The following is a 20,702-nucleotide window of genomic DNA, read 5'->3' as shown; positions in this document are numbered from 1 at the left end:
TTATATAATTTGTGCTCTGGCTATCTCCTAGCTAGCTCCATGCTTCAAAGACCCCAAAACAGAGAGAGGCTTAGGTTCCATAGTACTGGAAAGTGCAATTACAGTGACCATAATCAGTGGCCCATTCTGTTTCCTTATTCCATAAATCCACAAGGACATCAATATGCACTCCCACTTTGGCTTTTGGAACACCCCCCATTTAAGAATCAGTCAAATCTCATAAGCACCTAGAGGCAGACCATTTTATGGCCCATTACATTCATGACACTATGAAGCCAAACTTTACCAGATGCTGGTCAGACAATAATAACACTAATTTTTTGAGTGTCCAGGAAACCTCTCTCTTAACCTAGGACAAAAATTAAGTCAAAGGTGTGTACCCAGTCATAAGGTCAACTTAAGCATGATCCATGAAGCTGGATCCAAGCTAGATCTAGGAAGCCTCAGCACAAATGCTGAAGTCTCTGAAGATCACCATTTTGGAGTTTTCCAGAACCAAATTGGAGTTCACCTTAGCCAGCTTGGTCAGGGAGAATATTATGCACTGGGGTAGAGCTATACCAATATTTTTCCCAGTCTATTGCATTTCCCAATACCAGATAAAAGCCCCACAAATCTGCCCCAGTTTAAAGAGATTTTTTGGTAAGGAGAATATATTCCTATGGTTTACCGCAAATCCCCACCACCACCACCAATACCTTGGAACAATGCATTGAGAAGGCATATAGGCAGAGCTTGATCAAATACATACCACCAGCTCACCCATATACATTTTACTAATACTTCTTCATCAGTAGCTCTGTCTTCCATGATCAAGTCATAAATGAGTGAAGTCTTACTTTAAACAAACCAAGCATTTAGCAGTAGCAGGAGAATCAGAAACCATATCACGAGTTACATGACAGGGGGCGGGTGACCTACAACAATCTATGATCTCTACATGTCCTCTCAACACTCCCTCCCAGTCCCTGACTAGTGATCTAAAATGAGGGTCCTCCTCTCTCTTCCTTCACCTTTCCATTTCAAAGACATCTTCAGAGAACACAAAGGGCTTTTCCCCATCACTATATTAATGTAGATTCCTCTAGTCCTTGAGTTAACAAGAACAAAATCCTGATGTAATATGCGCTGGCCTGGCTGAGTTCTAATTTGCCTTGTGAGCAGTCCTGTCCTACAGCTTTAGTGTGGGACAATTTGAGGGCAGTGATTGGTAGGTTCCCTTTCTGCATCAGGAGTTGGTGAAAGAAACCTCACCACTGTCTCCTCTTAAAGGGTAGTGGGGTGGCTTGGGCGAGTGTCTGGGAGGAGGCTTTAGCTGTCTTTCAGGTTGCCAACTAACAAGTCACTGACTGTCAGTCCTTCAAGGTAGACCAGGTCAGGAAACAAAAGTTTGACTGGAACTATATTTTATTGATATAAGTTATAGCAATAGAATCTTGAAAGCCTGGCTTTCTTTTCCATTCCCTCCCTCTAATACCACAGTGAATTAGAGTGGAACCAGCCTGAGCTTCTTTCTAAAGCTTTCTGTTTCCTGGGCTTAAAGCATGCTTTTGTTTTTTGAAATTGTTTTGAATTTGTGATTCTGCATAGTTTCTCCAAGCTCATCTTTGCGGCTGTCTGCACTACCCTAGAAATGCTTTGTGCCAGTAAGCTTTGCTTGAGCTATTTCTGAACACAAGTCTACTTTCTTCTGAAAGAAAGGTGGACCTATATCCAAAAATAGCCCAAGTACAGGCCAGTGAGGTGGACAGTTGTCATTGGGGTTGCAAGATGAGGTAGGAGGGAGTTCACCTGATTAATTGAGAGACCTCCATCCTAGTCTGTCCTCCACCTCAGCAATCTATAATCAGGTCTATATTTAAACAGAAGTTTGTTAACTTTAAAAAGAGTGGTACAATTTACCAGTGCTCTCATCACTTGGGCTAGAAGGAGAAACTGGCAAAACTCTTGTCAATTTCACCTTGACTCCCAAATTATCCCAAGTTGGTTAATGTAATTGTCTGGGACAGAACCAGCAATACTGTACATCTCTTTGCCAGTTTAAATTGACCAGCAGTCTAGATAGACAGACAGACAGACAGATCTACTAATCTTTTAAGAGATCATAGAGCACATTTTTATTAACAGGTTTACTAGTGTTCTGCAAGACCAGTATACTAGCATATGTAAGGAGCCCACCTAACATCTGAAGAGTGCTTTAAAGAATGGGTAAGGCACTGAAGTACACAGGCAGATGTTTCTGTGGTGGGCAGTGCCTAGTAACTGAAGGGGAGAGGGCATCCCCGACCATGTAATTACCAAATTTTGAGTGAGACATTGTAGATTGTACATACATGAAGATTTGTGTCAAAAGTTGAAAAGTGCTATTTTCAATCTGGAACAATTGAGAACAAATTTAGTCTGCTTTCACAGTGGGCTGGCAGTAAGACAAAGGTTGTGTCATGAATCTTCTAAATATAGTTAAATAAAGTCATGGTTAGGGAGTTGTGAGGAAGTGACCAAAGAAAAAGGAAAAGTAATGAGTTAAAACATCAGATAAATGTATAAGAGAAATAGACTTGGTTTCCTGGTGATACAAGCTTTGAAGATGTTTTCCACTAGTAATCTAGCATAATCTAGACAGATAAGGGAAGCTATAGCATCTTATTTTGCAATTAATATTGTCAGATCTTTAATGTAATCATATCAGTGTGCAGTACAACCATATTATGGAATGAAGCCCAACCAAGAGTGAGCTATGTGTGAAATGAGGGGCTGTACTATATTTTGAGCTGCTTCATATATTATTCATTCTCTTGGTTTTCTCTTTGCTAGCTACAAGAGTTTGTGGGGTGGAAGAGATAACACACAAACTCTGTTTTCACTCACAGTCCAATCAGTCAGTCATCTGTTTGTCCTGGGCTGCTGCCAACTATTGTGTCAATTCCCACACCCACTTTCCTTCACCCTGAATCACTGCCTTATAAAAAGTCATTTCTCTGCCTAGTTCTCTCCTCCCTGCTTGCTTGCAACAGTGGCAAGAACAATCCTGTTCTTTTGGAGATGATTTCTTGCAGAGAAACGGGGGAAAGGTGACTTCTTTTCACAGACCCAGCCCTAAATATCCCACCCCAAGCATTTTTCATTCAGGAAACACAACTAGCTAGCTCTTACAATCTTTGCCACCTTTTACTCCTTTATTCTTGTTTATTCTTTTTTTTTTATTATTTGTGAACTGCCCGACGTTGGGAGTTGGGAGGTATATAAACTAATAAATAAATGTAGAAACCTACAGTTAATACAACAATTTCATTGGTATTCATTTAGCATCAATGATAGTTAAGCAGTTCCAAGTCATGCCTGAGAATATGTGGTCTTACAGGGAGAGTCTTTAAATTAATATGTTGGTGGTGATGCTTTCATTTGCTGCATTTATCATTGTTTTTGGACTTTTGAAAATTCTTTCTTCTCTGTTCTTCATACTTTACAGCAGTAAAAATGAATGAACAGAAGAATTTAATATTCTGCTTATTGGACCTGTATTTAATTACTAGAACTGCAAGCTCAGGTTGCAATTCTTTATTTTTAGCTGGGAGTAACTTGTTGCGAACACAGTACGACTTTTTTTGTAGCAGGAAGAGGATTGTTCTACACATCTGCTTAACTGATGCTTTATGCATTTGACACATTGGAAGGTTTGGATTTAGGGTTTTATGGTTTGTTTGGTTTGTTTTTTGCTTTGCAATAGATACGTTAGAAAAGATACATTTAAAGATATATTTGAATTTAATTCAATATTAAATATTGAATTAAATAATTGAATTTAATTCAATTGAATTTAATAATTTGAATTTATTGTTCTTTTGAAGTTTTGCTTTTCTAATCCTGGAATGTACTAGAAAATGAAGTTGTCATTACTAAGATAGCCCTTCCTTCTTACGCTGGCTTGCCGCTTTTGTTTTTGTTAAATTCCCAGATTTACTACATTTTAGTATCTAAGCAAGCCATCACAACCAATAAGGCTTTGATACATATTTTATTGTACATATTTATTTAAATTTAATTATTTAATTAATTGCATCAAAAGCAATAATTTATCAACTAAAACTCATTTCATACACTCTGTGTGTGTGTGTGTTTGGGAAATTACTAGAAGCCTATGGGGCTTCTTGGAAGAGGAACCAACAATTGTTTAATGCCAGTGATTGAAGCCCAGTACACAGTTTAGTGTGACAGTCACAATGCATCCACTAGCAGACCTTCCAATGGCCACACTGTTCCCTTCCACACCTCAATGACTGCCCAGATATCACTTTATCACAAAGGAAATCTAACAACACTGGCCGTCTCAAAATTCCAGATTCTTAATGTTTTCAGACTTCTTTTCTTTTGTTCAGTCATCTCTTTCTAATATAAGTAGAATGTTATCGTTCAAAAAATACCAGGAATAGGAAGACTTATGATACCTTGGCCCTTAGTTATCATTCTCCTTTTCTCCTTATTTTTTTTTAATCCAAAGAACTTTCATACTGCATTTCTTTACTGGAGCAATGTCCAAAGATAAACTATTCTAAATTAAAAATAGTATTTTCTTAATTTTAATTTTACTTTCTTAGCATACACAATTAACAAACCATCTTTAAATTTTAAAAAAACAAATGAATAGTATTATTGATGTGACTTTTTACATTTTATTTATTTATTTAATGGTTATTCCATTTATCCCTGAAGTTGCAGTCTCTGAATAATGAATATGCACATGTGAATTCATCCATACCAGTCAAACAGGATGGCATCTGTTTGGCATCACTGTCATCTTTCATCCTGCTGTCTTAAGAAAAGCCATACCTTTCTCCTTTTCTCCTTAGGGTTGGCCACAGAGCACAAGTTTAGAATAAAAAAACCCAGACATATTAAATCCAAATGGTATCATTAAGAAACATTAATGTTGTAATCTATCGGTATTAATAAGCATGGTAGCACATCAGTGTCCACTAGCTTAATTCACATTAGGGAGAGTCCTGGCCATGTGGCAATATGTGAATCTCTATGGGTAGTTACAGCTGATTAACTTCCAAGCAGACAACATGTTGACAGCACTATTAAACTAAAATTTGTTCATTCTGGGTGGCATGGATGTATCCCTGGCTAACCCAGCTCCTAGCACCAACTTTTAACTATTTCACACAGTGCTGGAAAAATAAAGCGGCTTTTAGGACTTCACAGAGGCTGACATGTTCCTTTGTAGAATCAGATTCATTGTCCTCAGTAAAGAATGTCATTTGCAGGAATGGATCAGAAAGTGGCCTAAGTGTAGCTATTTGGACATTTCTTTAAATATGCAACAAGAATATGATAAATTATTCATCAATAACATAGTTTTTTAGTCTATTACTTGTTTTTTAATCTCTGCTGTTTTGCTCCCTGTAATCTTTCTTTTCATTCATTTGTCCCTTTATTATCTTCATGTTGCTAATTCTTCACCTTTTTGTGGTTAAGCCCTCAGCCATTCTTTTGCTTCAGTCCTCTATCATTTATCTCTTGCTTATTACTTTAGTTAGAATTTACTGTCACACTTCTTACTCCTTGCAGTTGTTTAAATAGCATTTGATATCAACCTATTCTCCCTTTTTTAAACTTTTGTCTCTGCCTCACTTTCCTTTTCTAACAAGTCTGCTTGAGTTGAGCTGGTGATTTCATGAACACAGTCAACAGTTTTCTTGGGAACAATAATTAAACATTGTCTTTTTCCAGGATGTTTTCTATTTCCTTGCCCATCCAACTTCTTTTTAGACCTGACCCTGCTTTGCTGCCTAGCCCAGATTAAGTCAACCCAAGTGCTGCTACCTGCCAAGGCTTCCTTTGGTTTGCCTTCTTTGTGGGGGTTATATTCATTTTAATATGATTATTGTTTAGTGATTAGTTCTTTAGGTATTCTGTAAATATTAACAACAGAAGTAATAGTAATTTGTTTATTTAAGTACATTAGAGAAAAATATTGACCTATAATAAGCTACAGATAGCTGATACACATTTTCTAAACATCTGTATCTGTACAGAATTTGGTAAAAATAATAATTCATTCAGCTGTGCTTCCAACTGGCCCTTAATCCAAGGGAATAATATAACAGAACTTTTTACAAAGGTGTGGCACACACAAGAGTCTCATACTATTGCTTCACTAGTCTCATACTATTGCTTCACTAACTGAAGGAATAGCTACTTCTGACTCATGGGAAAATATTATCTCATGAGCATTGGAGAATTATTGGTTCAAGCAAGCATTAAAAGTCCAAAGATTTACACATTTATTTTCACATGCACTGTCAGACCCACTAGGTAGATGAGACCAGGAAGTTGACTCCATAGGAAGGCTAAAACTAAGGCTTGGCTTACAATGGCAATTGGGACCAGAATTGCTGTTGCTAAGTGATGTGGTCATAAAGCGTGACATCACTTGACCATACCCTTAGCAATGGCAGTGCCAGCAGTCCCAGTTGCCATCATTAAACAAGTACCATGTGGGTCATTAAGCAAGGACTTACGTGACCACAATTTCCAACTTCCTGTGGACTTCCCCATTCACTTTGCCTGTGGAAAGCCTGCAGGAAACATTGGAAATTGCAATCATGTGACTGCGGCTCACTGCAGTGACCGGAACTCTGAGGACCGGTCGTAACTACCACTCATTCAGTGCCATCATAAGTTTGAAAACTCACTGAATGAGTGCTTGTTAAATGAGGGCCACCTGTACTTTTATTGAGAATGGCCCTAATAACAGACTCCTGCAAGTCTGATTGGGCTGTACCTCCTCCCCCTTATTATACTCCAGTGAATTATGGAGGTGTCTTCCTGAGCCGCTCCCAAATATTATCTTGTTGCTCTGGACTTAAAAAATGTAGGTAATGGTTCCTGCATATTTTTGTCATCCTCCTTACTTTCTACATGCCACACACCACATATATCATACACATATATGTGGAATCGAGAAGCAATTATTCATCATAAAGAGAAAATGGATTTGTAAATATGCCCACTCCTAGCACAGAAACTGAGACCTGGATAGATCCATCCAGCATGTGGGGCCTCCTGTGGGGGATCTTCCCAACAAACTCTGTCCCTCTTTTATCATTGCTCTGCTTTTCTTGTACCTTTGAAGCAGAAAAGGATCTAATCTGATGTAAAGCTATATATGAGATAGGTGTTACACTTCAGACATCTAAAACAGATCTCAGGACCAAAATCAGTCTAAGCTGAATACCTGCCAATGATCACCGGATAAAAGAGTATGCACTATGCCAGTTTCTTGAATAATCCAGTAGCAAACTCTAGAAACCACAGCAAGATGATTACAGAAGGTTCAAGAATGTACTTGAGATTAGGGCTGTGCATGTTTTGAAAAGGATTCAGAAGTACTTCAGATTCACATGAGTACAAAACATCTTTGCTACTACCAATAAAAGCAAGCATGATTTTATGTCAGGTTTCTGCCTGAGCCTGAAGAAAATGCTGTTTTAAGGTGTCAACACATTGTTGTGACTCTTAAAGCACTGGCACTGTTTCTTCAGGCTTGCGTGGAAGCCTAAAAAGTGACATCTTTATTGAATAGCAGAGATGTGTTATGTTCCCATAAAATCTGGAGTCCTTTCTCCAAATCATGCTCAAAGAGCATGTCTGTCTGTCTGTCTGCCTATCTATCTATCTGGGGTGGCCAAAGCATACAGCAATTTGCTTAGCCAGTTTGCTCAATATCTCACTTTAGGTCTGAGTTCTGGTGCAAATTAACCCTGGCCTTTCTTAGGGATACATATGCTTCAAGAAGAACATAATGGTTTTCTTTTGTTCTGTGCTGTGTGTAGCCAGATTTTTGGAAAGGAGTAGATTCTTTTTTTAGAGTGCTTCTCATCCAAATTTCCCAGATTTCCAAAAGAACTGTGCTTGTAGAAGAGTCCATTATATCACTTTTTGAGGAGAGTTTAGCATGTTGATAACAGTGATTGAGTGAACCTGCCAATGAAAGATGGGTGTAATAAAGCAGTTAAATGAATTGTATTATTTTATGCAGTTATTTTGCAATGCAGATCTCTCTCTCTCTCTCTCTCTCTCTCTCTCTCTCTCTCTCTCTCTCTCTCTCTCTCAAAAATCATCCCTTTTTTTTTTTTAAGGGTATTTCTAAATCCAGAACTTTGCCAAGTCATAAAACACAAGAGAACAAAAAAATATCAAGCATATAAGAGATGTCTCATTCAGAGGGACCTAAAGGGGTTTAGGATTCTTCACTTAGAAAGTTTCGATTGTATGATGGAGAATTTTAAAATGCAGATGCTCCCAGTACATTATAGATCACATGGAATACACAATCAATCAGTACAGCCCTCAATGATTTCTTCAAAGGATGATTCCATTGGATTCAACTCCAATGATACTTAATGAAAAAATAAATTCACGATACTGTATGCATCAATAACTTTTGAAAGAAGTCCTTTGAATACAAATCTTGTTGGTGTAGTGTCCTGAAATATTTTATCTCTAGAAGTAATTAACAGGAACCAAATTACTCTGATGATATTGATGCTGTTAGATATTTCTAAAGAATTGTATTTAATACAATTGTATTTATTAAATACAATTCATTTTGTAAAAGATTTACATTTTGCCTTTCTTATATGAAAGAAATCATATAGCAAAATATATATATATATAAATGACAGTATAAATAGAATAAAAAGTAAAACAGCTTATAACAACAGCTTCAACCCTCTAATCATGTAAAACTTAACTATTGTTGAAGACATTGTTCTAAGATAGATGGCCTTTGGGTTCAGTACATGCTATATGTGTACTAATTTCCCAAGGATGTCATTCCAATACATTTCTTTTTTTATTATCATCTTTAATCTGTTGCCTGGGTAATAGACTTAATCAGGCATCAAGATAGTCAAGGTCCTTTAACCAAGTAGACCTGATGCTTTTATTTCCAGCGTGGAATCCACAGTCTAGAAGCATTAAGTTGAATCAACACCCATAAGCATGTACTGGAGCAGAAGGCTTCTCCACCTTCAGGGAAAATTAGTCATTTACCTTTGAAGTACTGCTCTATATACTGGTGCTGTTTACTGTTGTTCTGAGAAGTTCATGAGCACATTCATGAAAACAGATAACTCCCCAGTGACTTGTAGCAGCTCCCATTCTAAAGCTGGAAACAAATACCAGGTAGTTGTTTTCAAATGAGACAAACTCCAGACAGAAAGCATGACTCCACCTTTCACTGTCCCCCCATGCGCTTGGCAGCTCAAGGAAAATGATTTATTCCTCCTGATAAATGGGAAGAAGTGGATGAAAAGATTAAATCATCTCTTGCTGCACTCACAGAAATATGCTGCTGACCCTCAATGTTCGCAGGGTCAAGAGGAGGCAGCAGTGAGGGACTAGAATGCTCCATGGTGGGCGGGCAGTTTGCAGTCAGTAATTGAAGTGGAATGAGGAAATGCTCTGCGCCATTGCTAGGACCCTCTCTGTCCAAAAAAGGAGGGGGCGCATCTACTTTCTGTAGTGAATGAGTGGAAGCTATGATCCTTTTACTTTCTGTAGTGAATGAGTGGAAGCTATGATCCTTTTCGCTTTCTTATCAGGAAGGGGAGGACAATAATCCCAGGCTCCTTGAGGCTTACAAGGAGTTTGTAATCTTATTTACGTCCACTTACTGATAACTTGCATTTGTAATGTAGTTTATGCACAAATAAGAACGAAAGGATTTTTGGCTTAGCATTCTTAATAAAGGCAATATGGCTAATGTAACATCCAAATGCTTATGGTAACTGGCATGAGCCCTAGGGATAACTATTGCCCCAAGAACCTGGGAAAAAAATTAGCAAAAGTGCTTTACCTCAGTGGTTGACCATGCAAAGTAACCAAATATTTACTTATTTATTAATTAAATGTACAGTTATAGATCAAAAGAGCAATCCGAGATTACCTAAATAAAATGAAACAAATAGCAGTAGCTTAAGCAGCAAATTTAAAAAGCAAAGGGGAGGAAAATAGGAAAACAACAACAGCAACAGTAATAATAATAATAGTGAACATTAACAAAGGGTCTTTAGAGCTTCATAAACCAATGTGAGAATTGTAGACCCAGCTAGTCAGACTCAGTGTCTTCTAATTGTAATTGCTATGGCAAAAAAATGTGCAGTTTCTGTAGAGATTTCTCTAGACTGGTCCCTTCATAGGAAAAGCACAATATCTTACTGTGGCCAGCCAGAGCATCTCTTAATAATTGGGGAAATTAAGACTAGGTGCCAGGTGCATCTCAGAAGAACATATGTCATTGACTCAACCTCTGAGTCCCAACATATGCATAGGCATGCTTGATGTGGGATTTTGTGAAATCTTCCTTCCATCACCTTCAGGGGTAAGGCAATTGATCATTGATTGAAGGAAATGTGCTTCTGTGTGGGCCTAAGAGTGCATTGTTGAGATATTTGAGGATACACTAAGGAATGCTAATAAGAACATTATAGGGGTGCCCAGATAGAATCCCTAAAATCGCCAGGTAAGATCAGAAAAGCACAAAAGTAGACATGATCTATTAAAGCTATCATCCAATGAAATACACTTTGCTTGGAGAACATGTAACTGTTATAGGCATGTTGGTTGCAAACTGGATTAAAACAAAAGAAACAAGGGTTAATGATACTTTATCCCATCCCCTCCCCCCACCAGTAGAATCCCACTTGAGAGTAACCTGCTCTATTGACCTAGATTGATTTATCTGATGTTGTTTAAGAGAGCTTCCTTGACTATCTTTTCTAAGAAGGATACATGAGCCACTCCATTAATTCTAAATACACAGTGAAGGATTCAGTAACAACTGCAGCTGCCACTTAACTGGTTTTGAGCTGATTTGGCTTGGCCTAATTATTGTTAGCATGATGCAATGCGTGCTTGCTCATCCTTTCTTTATTGTATTGCCTCCATTCTAGCTAGCCTCAGCTTACCTTCAAAGGCTAAGTCAGACCAACTTAGTACTTGGATGGGAGACTCTTTAGAATTCCCAGAGCACTAGGCTAAACAGGGAAGTTGGGGAAAAAACTTTAGTGCCAAAGTTGAAAAGATAGTGCCAAACCACTTCCTTAGGGTTGCCAAGAAAGTTACATGGATGTGTGTAGGAAGTCACCAGGAGCTGAGCTCAACTCAAGGGAATGTCTCCCTTTATGCTAGGCACTAGCACAGGGTTTCTCAACCTTGGCAACTTTAAGACGTGTGGACTTCAACTCCCGGAATTCCCCAGCCAGCATATGCTGGGGGATAAGTCCACATGTCTTAAACTTGCCATGGTTGAGAAACCCTGCATTAGCAGCTCTTTAGAGCATGCATTACTGATCTGGTGTAGCTATATTCTGTTGAATCACTCCACATGGCTAAGCTAGTTACTAACATTATGACCCCACTGTGGAGCTGCCAACAGGTTAAATGTTTCTTAGCAGCAAACTCTGCAAATAGGCCATAATGTAATATCTGAATTAGCTTTTAGAATAAAACTATTTTTTCCAGGACTTGTGTTTGCTTATTACGCATAGGCATTTTGCATGTGGACTGAAGAAGATGACCGTGAGATGGCAGCAAAGTGTCTTTCTAGCCCTTGGCTCTCATCTAGTGGTGGTCTGGATTTATGTAGCCCAGATGGTACGCTTAATTGAACAGGAGCACACCCCACTGCAAAAAAGACAGCTTTGAGAGCATCACGCCTTTTATTCTGGCCCTTGAGATTTCAGGAGAGTCTAGTTAAATATGTCACAATTTTCAGAATCAGAAAGGTATTGGTATGAGAGGTTAAAATGCAGCCCTCAGAATAATTCAATACTATTGAGCATCAAATGCTCATTTGCAAAGCAAAACAAAACTATTGCTAACATGAAGCAGCCATATTCGCTCAGTCTTTGGTAGTATTTAAAATGTGCTGCTGCATCACACATCAATCTCCTTCTTATTATATAAGGTGGTAAGCTTGCAAAATTGATTTGCAGTATTACTTCCCAAGTCATCTAGATCCAGATTATAAGAACAACAGAGAGGTAAATATATTGTTTAACTAGAGCTATGCTATTCCAGGTTAGCTGGTTGTGCTGGGCCTACCTTAGACTCTATTGACTGGTGATTTGGGGAGCTGTAGTCACGACAACGTTTGGAGGGCCCCAGGTTGCAAAAGGCTGCTCTGCACGTAGTAGACAAATGATTATATTGTCTAACATGTTGCATATGGTGAGGTTTGGGCAAGCAACAAGACTCCCACTGTGCACCAGTACCAAGCTTCTCTCTGCAAAAGTTCTGGGCTTCTTGGGAAATGGAGACTGATATCACAAGAATGCCAGGATTTTTTTATTTTTATGCACACTGTAAAGATATGTCCTTGTTGCCCACAGTCCTGATTTAATCCCATAGCAGGTATGAATCAGAAACATATTATCATCATAATTCTATATATGAAAAAAGCATAGTAAGATAGAGACATTTATTTTATTTTTTATTTATTTATGTATTCAAAATTTATATTATATTATTTAAAATAAATTAAAAAACATCTATTTTGCCAATCATTTTGGTTTTGTTTTGCTTGATTGCTATTCTCTTCATAAAATCCACCATCAGATTGATAACTAGTAGTTTTGATATCCTAGATGCCATATTTTTGCAAAGCTAGATGCCAACATGGAATGCAACGTTGTGACAGGCAGAAATGAATTAAAACTTTTTTAGGTGTTGAGATTTGGTAATGGGCTTTTCCTGTTTAATTGCTATTGTGAAAATATTAAAAGCATTGGAACGATGCCTAAAAAGTGAGTACTTTTTATGAGACAAAATTCAAAATCCATAATTCATATTACTTTCTTTTTTATTCAGTATATTTTGAAAAAAATAAGTTAGTTATCTAAAGTAATTATCAATGTGCTATATCTAATGACAACTTACTGGATCAAGTTAGACTTGAATGTTATTGGTAGAAATGATGTGTGTTGACACTACTGAATTAATAAGGGATGTTGCAAATCAGAGCTGATATGCTTTATCCGAGCTGGATGGGAGGGAAGAATGTACAATAGCAATAGGTGTGGCAGGAAGTTACACAGAACAGGTGCATTTAGTACAACAAATTCCATATCATATCATATCATATCATATCATATTATAGGTCATATGAACTCCTTGTTCTTTAATATTGCTAATCCTGCTGTAGCACTTTCTGCCATATCTTTATTTCATAATTATTCAGCCCATCAGGAGGAGATAAATAATTTACAAATCACTTCTGGTGTGTGTATTTGCTAAGCTGACTTGCAATCAGTTTTATCAGGTTTCTTCCCCATTCCAAATAATGTCAGAAACATATACCTTTACAAAGGAGAAAAGAGGTCAAGGCTGGCACTGCCATCAGCATACCTAGGTAAAGCATAGTGCCCCAAACTTTCCAGTGCCTTGATACTAATACATGGAACCCCTTGCTTGCAGAGTGAACCAAAACAGTAGACCTAACATTCACCCACAAACTTGTGGCGCATATGGCAATTCATGCAGAAGGAATTTTGATGATTGCTAAAATTGTGTAATTAAGATAAAATGCAAAGATAAAATATCTCATCTTAAAAAAATTACATCCAGCTCATTGTAAACTGCTGTGAACAGTATTACAAAGCTTTGGGCTAGCATAAGATCTTTAGACAGCATCCTTATGCAGAACTGAAAAAGCATTGACAATCCTCTGAGAATGCAATAAAGATTTAAGTGCTTAAGGTATTTCTAGTCTTACATAGGAATGCACTATCACTTAACAAATAATCCATAACTGCTAAAGTCAACTGGGAATTTGCCACTGGATATTAATGGGATATGCTTTGCACTCATATTGAATTCAAAGTGACCACAGGCTTTCAGTCAGAAAGTGAATATCAAGATGCATACTGTAGTAAGTTACTTAAATATCCCTTATCATACCAATAGAACCAACTATCAAGTGAGGCGGCAGGGTTCCCTTTATCAGATGTGTACAAGCAGAAGCTGGACAACCATCTATTGTGGATGGTTTAATTTGATAACATCACTGAACAGGCATGTTGGATTTGGTGGCCCTTCCGATTTTATGATTTTATTCTTCTGCTAGAAGTAGATGATATAAATCTCTATGACTGTATTGTCTTATTAAATTATCATTGGATTTTATATTTTTATGTTCTGCCTTTTCTGTAGGCATTCAACCAATGTACATGGTTCTCTCTCACCATCATTTTTATCCTTACAACTAATATATGATTAGGCTGAGGGGTAGTTCTGCAACAAAACTGTTGCAGCATAACAGCCAAAAGTGTTCATATAATAAACACCTGCTTGGAAGCATATGAACCATCCTACAAGAACATGTGTGAGGGAATTGGAATTGGAATTAGATTCATTTTAACAGGAGGAGGAGGAGGAGAAGTTGTTTATTTGGCCCGGAATTGAGAATAATTTTACTGAATGAACAATCAGTGGGAATCAGGGTAATAAATGAAATCACCCTATGTTTAACCATTCTGTTTGGGACCGTAACTGAGCTGAGTATATACATAGTGTGTGCGTGTGTGTGCAATTCATCATCTGTGTCACACTATACTTGCTTGTTTTCCTTTATAAAAATGATAAGGTCATGTACACTTCTCAGATATGCCTCTGAAATTTGGCAGCAAGTTGGCTGAATTTTGATGGCATGATTTCAGGCTATGTTGAGAAAATTAGGAAGTTGGTAAGGTTGGCATGGGATCAGCTTACCACCCAGAGGCTTCTGGACCCCATTCCTATTTTAATCCCCTCTCCAAAACTTTAAAATTGGCTTTAAAAAGTCACTCCTGCCCTTTCAAAGCATCACTAGATAGCCTTCTGCAGCCCTCCAGAAGGCCAGGATGAGTCTACATCCTCTCATTAGTCATTCCTGCTCTGTTCTAACAGGATTAATGATAATACAATAATGAATTGGTGATATTTCATTGTTCCTACCTGTTTGTGTGTAAATGTTTCATATGATGATTTTATGCCACCCTGGATTCTTGTACTATAAACTATTCTCTTGATTACAATATCATTTATTTTCAAAACATTTAAATCAAATACATCTCACTGTTTTAACTATGATTAAATTTAAGTCTATAATTCTGGAATCAGATTTGTAAAGTGTTTTTTTACAGTTAAATTGACTTCTATTCAAATCAAGACTAGTTCAGTTTTATAGTCCATTTGATAGCTTTTAAAATATTTCCTGCATTAAAGGCATTCACATGTAACAGAAAAAAGCATGAGAAAAAAATTAAATGCACTTTACAGCATCATGTATGAAATGCCTAAATGGTCTTTGACAGCGCTGATATGTTTTTGATGAATACCTCATACGGATATAGCTGAGAAATATGTGCATTGTCCTTACTTACTTCCCTTTTCTTTCCTCATACTTTACCTCCTGTCTGGTGTACCAGCTTGTTTTTTGAAACCACAGTGACCTTTTTGCATTGCAAAGACAATAATTAACTGCTGCCTGAATTCCTGGGCACACAATGGGCTCACAGGTTGGAAGGAAAACATTTGCAGCCGTCCTAGCAACCTGGAACCCAGAGAACAGGTCCGGTGCTATCAGTCTGTCGCTCCCTCTATGACATGGTAACGGCACAGCCTATGATTCAGTAGAATTCTACAGGGTGCTGTGCTGCCATCTGTAAAGCAATGACACTTTAAATATAAATTAGTAAGCAAACTATAGCTCCCACCAGCAGATTTCCCCTCCCCGTCTTTACCATATTGATTAGACACAAAACAAAGTGTCAGGCAGATTTTAGAAAAAAGCAAATAAAGCAAACTTGGGGAAACTTCACTTGCTACAATCAAACAAAATCTTTTTTTTTCCCTAACAAGGAAATTGAAAAGGAGATTTCATCTCTTAGAATGGGAATTTGTAACAAATTGTACTTAAGTTGAGAAGAAGGAAATAAGGCTGCTGTTCTATAGTTGAACGGTCCTTGTTGGCCACAGCTAGGAGTGGGGAGATAATTAATTTATTTCATATCAATCCTGCTTTGTTTCTGAGAGTTCAAAATGGTGCGTAAGGGTAGAGGTACCCATAATTTTATCCACACAAGAACTATCTATGAAGTACATTGGACTCATACTCAACGGAAGCCCTTCATCCTGAGTTTCTCCAATCCCAGTCCAAACCTTTAATTAGTAATATTGAGACTACATTGCAGTCATTATATTTCTTCATGTCTACACTTTCATATACAGTTGTCCTGGTGCTGTCCAAGAGTGCTAAATTTATTGATAGTACATAGAATAAGTTTCATTGGAAGAATCAAGATTACTAATTTTAATGGTTTTACTTTTAGTGTGTCAGGAGATCAGGACTTTGGCTCAGATGTAAATTTGCTGTCAGTAAATGGTTTGTTTCAGGTAACCATAGACAATCCCAACCCTGTTTCCTTTCTCTGCCTGCCTATTCACATTCTTCTAAACAAAGCCTAGACAATACGTACATTTATGAAATACTGTAAAGGGTCTTGTTCCAATTTATATAATTTATCTCTTTTCAGGGTGCTGATCTGAAGGCTGGGAATCTGCAAGGTCATGTATTAGCAGGTAAGCAGAAGCTGGATGCACTCAATACTTCCCAAGAACTTCTGTGTATTAGTAGGTCTCTGTTAAAGAGGCTTCTACATTTGTGTAGGAGATATGGATTCCTTTTCATATTTGTGATTTTGTGATCTTGATTGCCTCCAAGTCAGTCAAAGCCACGTCCATTCTAAGCGCAGCAAGATGAATCTGATTGGCCACTGTCATTCAATAGCTAGATTTTTTTGTGCATTAAGAAACAGGGAAATTGTAAGAATTCATGGGTTTATATGGGAATGAAGATAATCCCAAAGCACCTAATTTCCCCCCCACACACACACACACACACATGAACCATTTTTAAAAAAGCATCAGGTAATTGTGATGCTGCTGCAAATTATTTTAGTCTCTTGTGCAACCTAGCTGAAGTTCATACTGAGGTGTGAAATGACCAGCACAAAAGCCATTCCCAAATTCTACCCCTTTCAATTGATTTCATGAAAGAGCATCTCCTATAGAAAAAGGAGCAGTTCTTATCTCCAAAAGGATTTGTGATGTCCCAAAAGCTTCTTCTCCAACAGGGACAAAGTAGGTATGATCATCGGAGCTGTTCCCATAGGAAAAAATGGCTGCAGGCAGGAAGAGATGGGCGAACCCCGTTTTTATGTTTGACAAATAAACACTGAGCTCTATTTTTGCTATCTGTACTGAGTGGTGTGTGTGCTTGCTCTGTTCTGAATGTAGCTGGACTGGGAATGTGCTGGATGCAAACTAACCTGGAAGTTACCCACGGTCATTTTCCAACAAAACCCATTTAATCTATATAGCCAATGTCTATCCTCATTTTCAACAATAAATTTCAACATTTCAAACAGTAAATTAAAGAAACACTTAAAGAAACACTTCAAATATGAATAACAGCATTTATCCAAATTTTCCCTTCATTATACTTTTCTGTCTGTTACTCCCTTATTTATCTTACATTATAAACTCCTTAGGAATTTGTTTTGCTTTCAAAAATTCAGTCAGGTAGACATCTAACTCCATATTAGGCCAATATCTTTACTATGTAGTGGGACCTTCTGCTACTAGGTAAAGAACCCAGTTTGATTTCTATTTGCTTTTTATTCTCTCCAATACAACAGAATGTTGGAAATACATGACATAAAAGAAGCTTAGGATGCTGTTTGTATGTCAGCAAAAGAAAGATCAAGTTTAAAAATGTCCAGGGGCTGTGGGGATAATGCTACCCCCACTCCCTCAAAATATCCCAGTGCCTCCTTTTAGAGAGGCAGTTGAGTAGCGGTTCAGAATGTGGCCATCTGCTCCATTCTAAGCCAACTCCATCCTCCTCCTTGGTCATGTGACTCAGAGTAGAGTTTATGCAGCTGTCACCTGCTTCTCACTGCATATATATACATAAATGCAAGAGATGCAACATGAGGTGAGAGCAAAAACAGATACATTTAAAAAAAAATATTACAGGTTTCTTTAAATACACAACAATACCAAAAAGAACTACAAACTATACACAAAAGTAAAAAACAAAAGAACATAATAACAATAATAAGCAAAATAGAAAAAGAAAAGATGCTAGCAACCTAGGTATATCACCTGTATGTCACGTAGTAAACAATATATGAAAATTTCAAATTAAAAAGAAGAAATGTTATTGTTGTAAACTATCATAAAATCTGTGCAAATTGTAAATGTATTGATTAGTAGAAACAATTGCCTTTTCAAAAATAGATAGATCACACATGTCTCAAATGTAATCCTTAATATAGAAGCTTTTCCAATTTCTCAAAATAATTCTCTTAGTAATTCCTCGCACCCGATATAACCAACGTTCATAAAAAATGTTTAAATTCCAGTTTTTGGGAACGTAATATCTTTAACATTAAGAGATTTCCCCATGATACAGGTAAAATATATAGTTCCAAAAAGATGCCCAAAACTCACAAGACCAATCATATGATTTAATGACTCCTCAATTTTTTTTACATTGCCAACAGAGAAAATCTTACATCCATTCTTTCAAATACATTCTTTGGGGCATCCAATAAATACTTTTTATGAATCAATTTCAATTTTAAATCCAATGAGACCAATTTAACCTTCTTTAACACTTGCAACCACTGATGTTTCATTATTGGACACTCCAATTCTTTATTCCATACTTCATAAATGTCAGTGTTTTCAACTTTACAACTATTTTTTTTAATTTTTGATACAAACATGAACTTTATCAGAAAAGAAAGGATCTCAGGTTTCTTTGAAGAAGCTAAAGCATTTGGTCCATATTGAGCTATCAAGGCATGCTTCAGTTAAATATATTGCCACTATCAGAAATTGAGAAAAATCTTTAAAATAACCATTATAAAATAATTGATTTAAAGTAACTGTTTCAGATTCTGCCCATGCTTGCCACCTGTTTTTAAAGTAGAATTCTCCCATAAACATTAATGAGCCTCAATATCAAAATCCAGTCTACAACCCAAAAGGATCTAAACATGTCTAGTTGCTGAATGGCAGAAATGAAAGGTCTTTTTATTATATATTGACCCAAGTAATTGCCAAGATCTTAGTGGACATAAGTAATAGCTTTCTAATGAGGCCCACAAGGGTTGGTAGTGTACTACATTTTCATTCCACATAAATATAGCTAATAAGATGGAAGTCCAGTGATACTTTTGAAAACTTTCTGAAGTAAAATTAAAACCACTACTGTCATCAAAAGATAATCTCAGTTTAGCCATAGATGCAATACATTACAGAATAAAATACAGATTCTATACCTCCTAGGGCCACTGCTGATAAAGGGGCTGGAAAGAACTCAAGCGGCCATGGTTGGCATGTTGGCCCTAACTTGCTTGAATATAGCGCACCATCTAAATGTATATCTTGCTTTCATAATGTCAAAACTGCCTGGTTTTTCCACCTAGCAAGGACCTTGTGCATTTTGCTTAACCATGGAGATTGGTCTGTGTAAAACAACTGGATTTTATATATTTACAGAAATGGTTAGAGGTGCGGTCATAGTTTATTTCCTTGTTCATGCCAGCAGTCATTAAGTGAATCTTAAGTGCAATTCAGCTCAACATCTAATTCGAAGGGCTGCAGCCTACTCCTGTATTCGATCAAGACTGTACAGTAACTAAATGCAGATTCAAAGCTTAAACATCAGATTTTTTTTCTTCCCTCCCCCCACCCCCATTTTTAAAACATTTTCCATCTTGTCCAATAAAAAATTCAGGAGACTTTGAAAGCTTGCACTGTATTTTGTGAACTTGTCTTGCCTATGCAATTCTGTGAGCTGCCAGATTTGCTCATGGCACTTTATAAAGTAATAGCAATAGATTCTGAGCTTGTTCAAACAAGCAGGGGTGTTGAATTTTAACAAATATGTCAAGGTAGCATAACAAAATTCTGTAAGACTTTGCTCTAATGTTTTAAAATTCATTTTTAAAAAGCTCTGCATTAGCTCTCAAGAACACTATTACATACATACCATTGACCTCCTTATAAAAATGAAACCCCAATAAACAGAGAGCCAATATAGTGCACCTAGTGTTCTCTGAAAGATGGCAGGGAGAATAGCTTTGAAATGTCTAGTGCAGCATAATGTGGATAAGCCCTAGGTGACCCAGTTCTCAGTTCCATGCTTTCCAGAGGAGGAAGATAATAACAGCAAGGATTCCTGTGGTTGCAGGCTCAGAAAGTTCAGGAAATTTCCACATGGGACCAGCAAATCAGCTGAATCATTTCACACTCAAGCTGGACAGCAGATAGTGACTTATTCTTTATCTTATACAGAAAAAAATGAAGAGGCATTAATATGCAATAGGTAAAGTTTTCTATTACAGAAAAAGCAAAGTATTTTCCACTCCTACCCCATTGTAATCTTTCACATCCAACTCAACTTCCCAAAGACTGTTTTCTCTAAGTTGAAACATTTTATGATGAAAAACAGAAAGGGGGTTTCTATACAGTAGGCATATTGTATACTTGGGGTCCTCAACACAATGCCTAAGGCAACAGTTCATCTATCAACACACTCTTTGATGCCTAATGCCTCCTGCCCTACCTTATTCTGTTTC

General features: G+C 37.2%; 1 protein-coding gene across 1 annotated transcript in view; it reads left to right on the top strand.

The window, feature by feature from the left end:
* PEBP4 (phosphatidylethanolamine binding protein 4) overlaps positions 1 to 20,702 on the top strand; it is a 290,393-nt gene that overhangs the window by 235,969 nt on the left and 33,722 nt on the right. Inside the window, exon 5 of the mRNA XM_088152019.1 lies at positions 16,584 to 16,629. Coding sequence (XP_088008145.1) covers positions 16,584 to 16,629 — 46 coding nt within the window. The remainder of the gene's footprint in view (positions 1 to 16,583; positions 16,630 to 20,702) is intronic.

Source organism: Python bivittatus, unplaced genomic scaffold, assembly GCF_059951505.1.
Source record: "Python bivittatus isolate LINGU-HERP-01145 unplaced genomic scaffold, Pbiv_v1 ctg000680_np1212, whole genome shotgun sequence".
Classification (NCBI taxonomy): Eukaryota; Metazoa; Chordata; class Lepidosauria; order Squamata; family Pythonidae; genus Python; species Python bivittatus.
The sequence above is the reverse complement of the archived record's forward strand: the minus strand, read 5'-3'. Positions and strand labels throughout refer to the sequence as shown.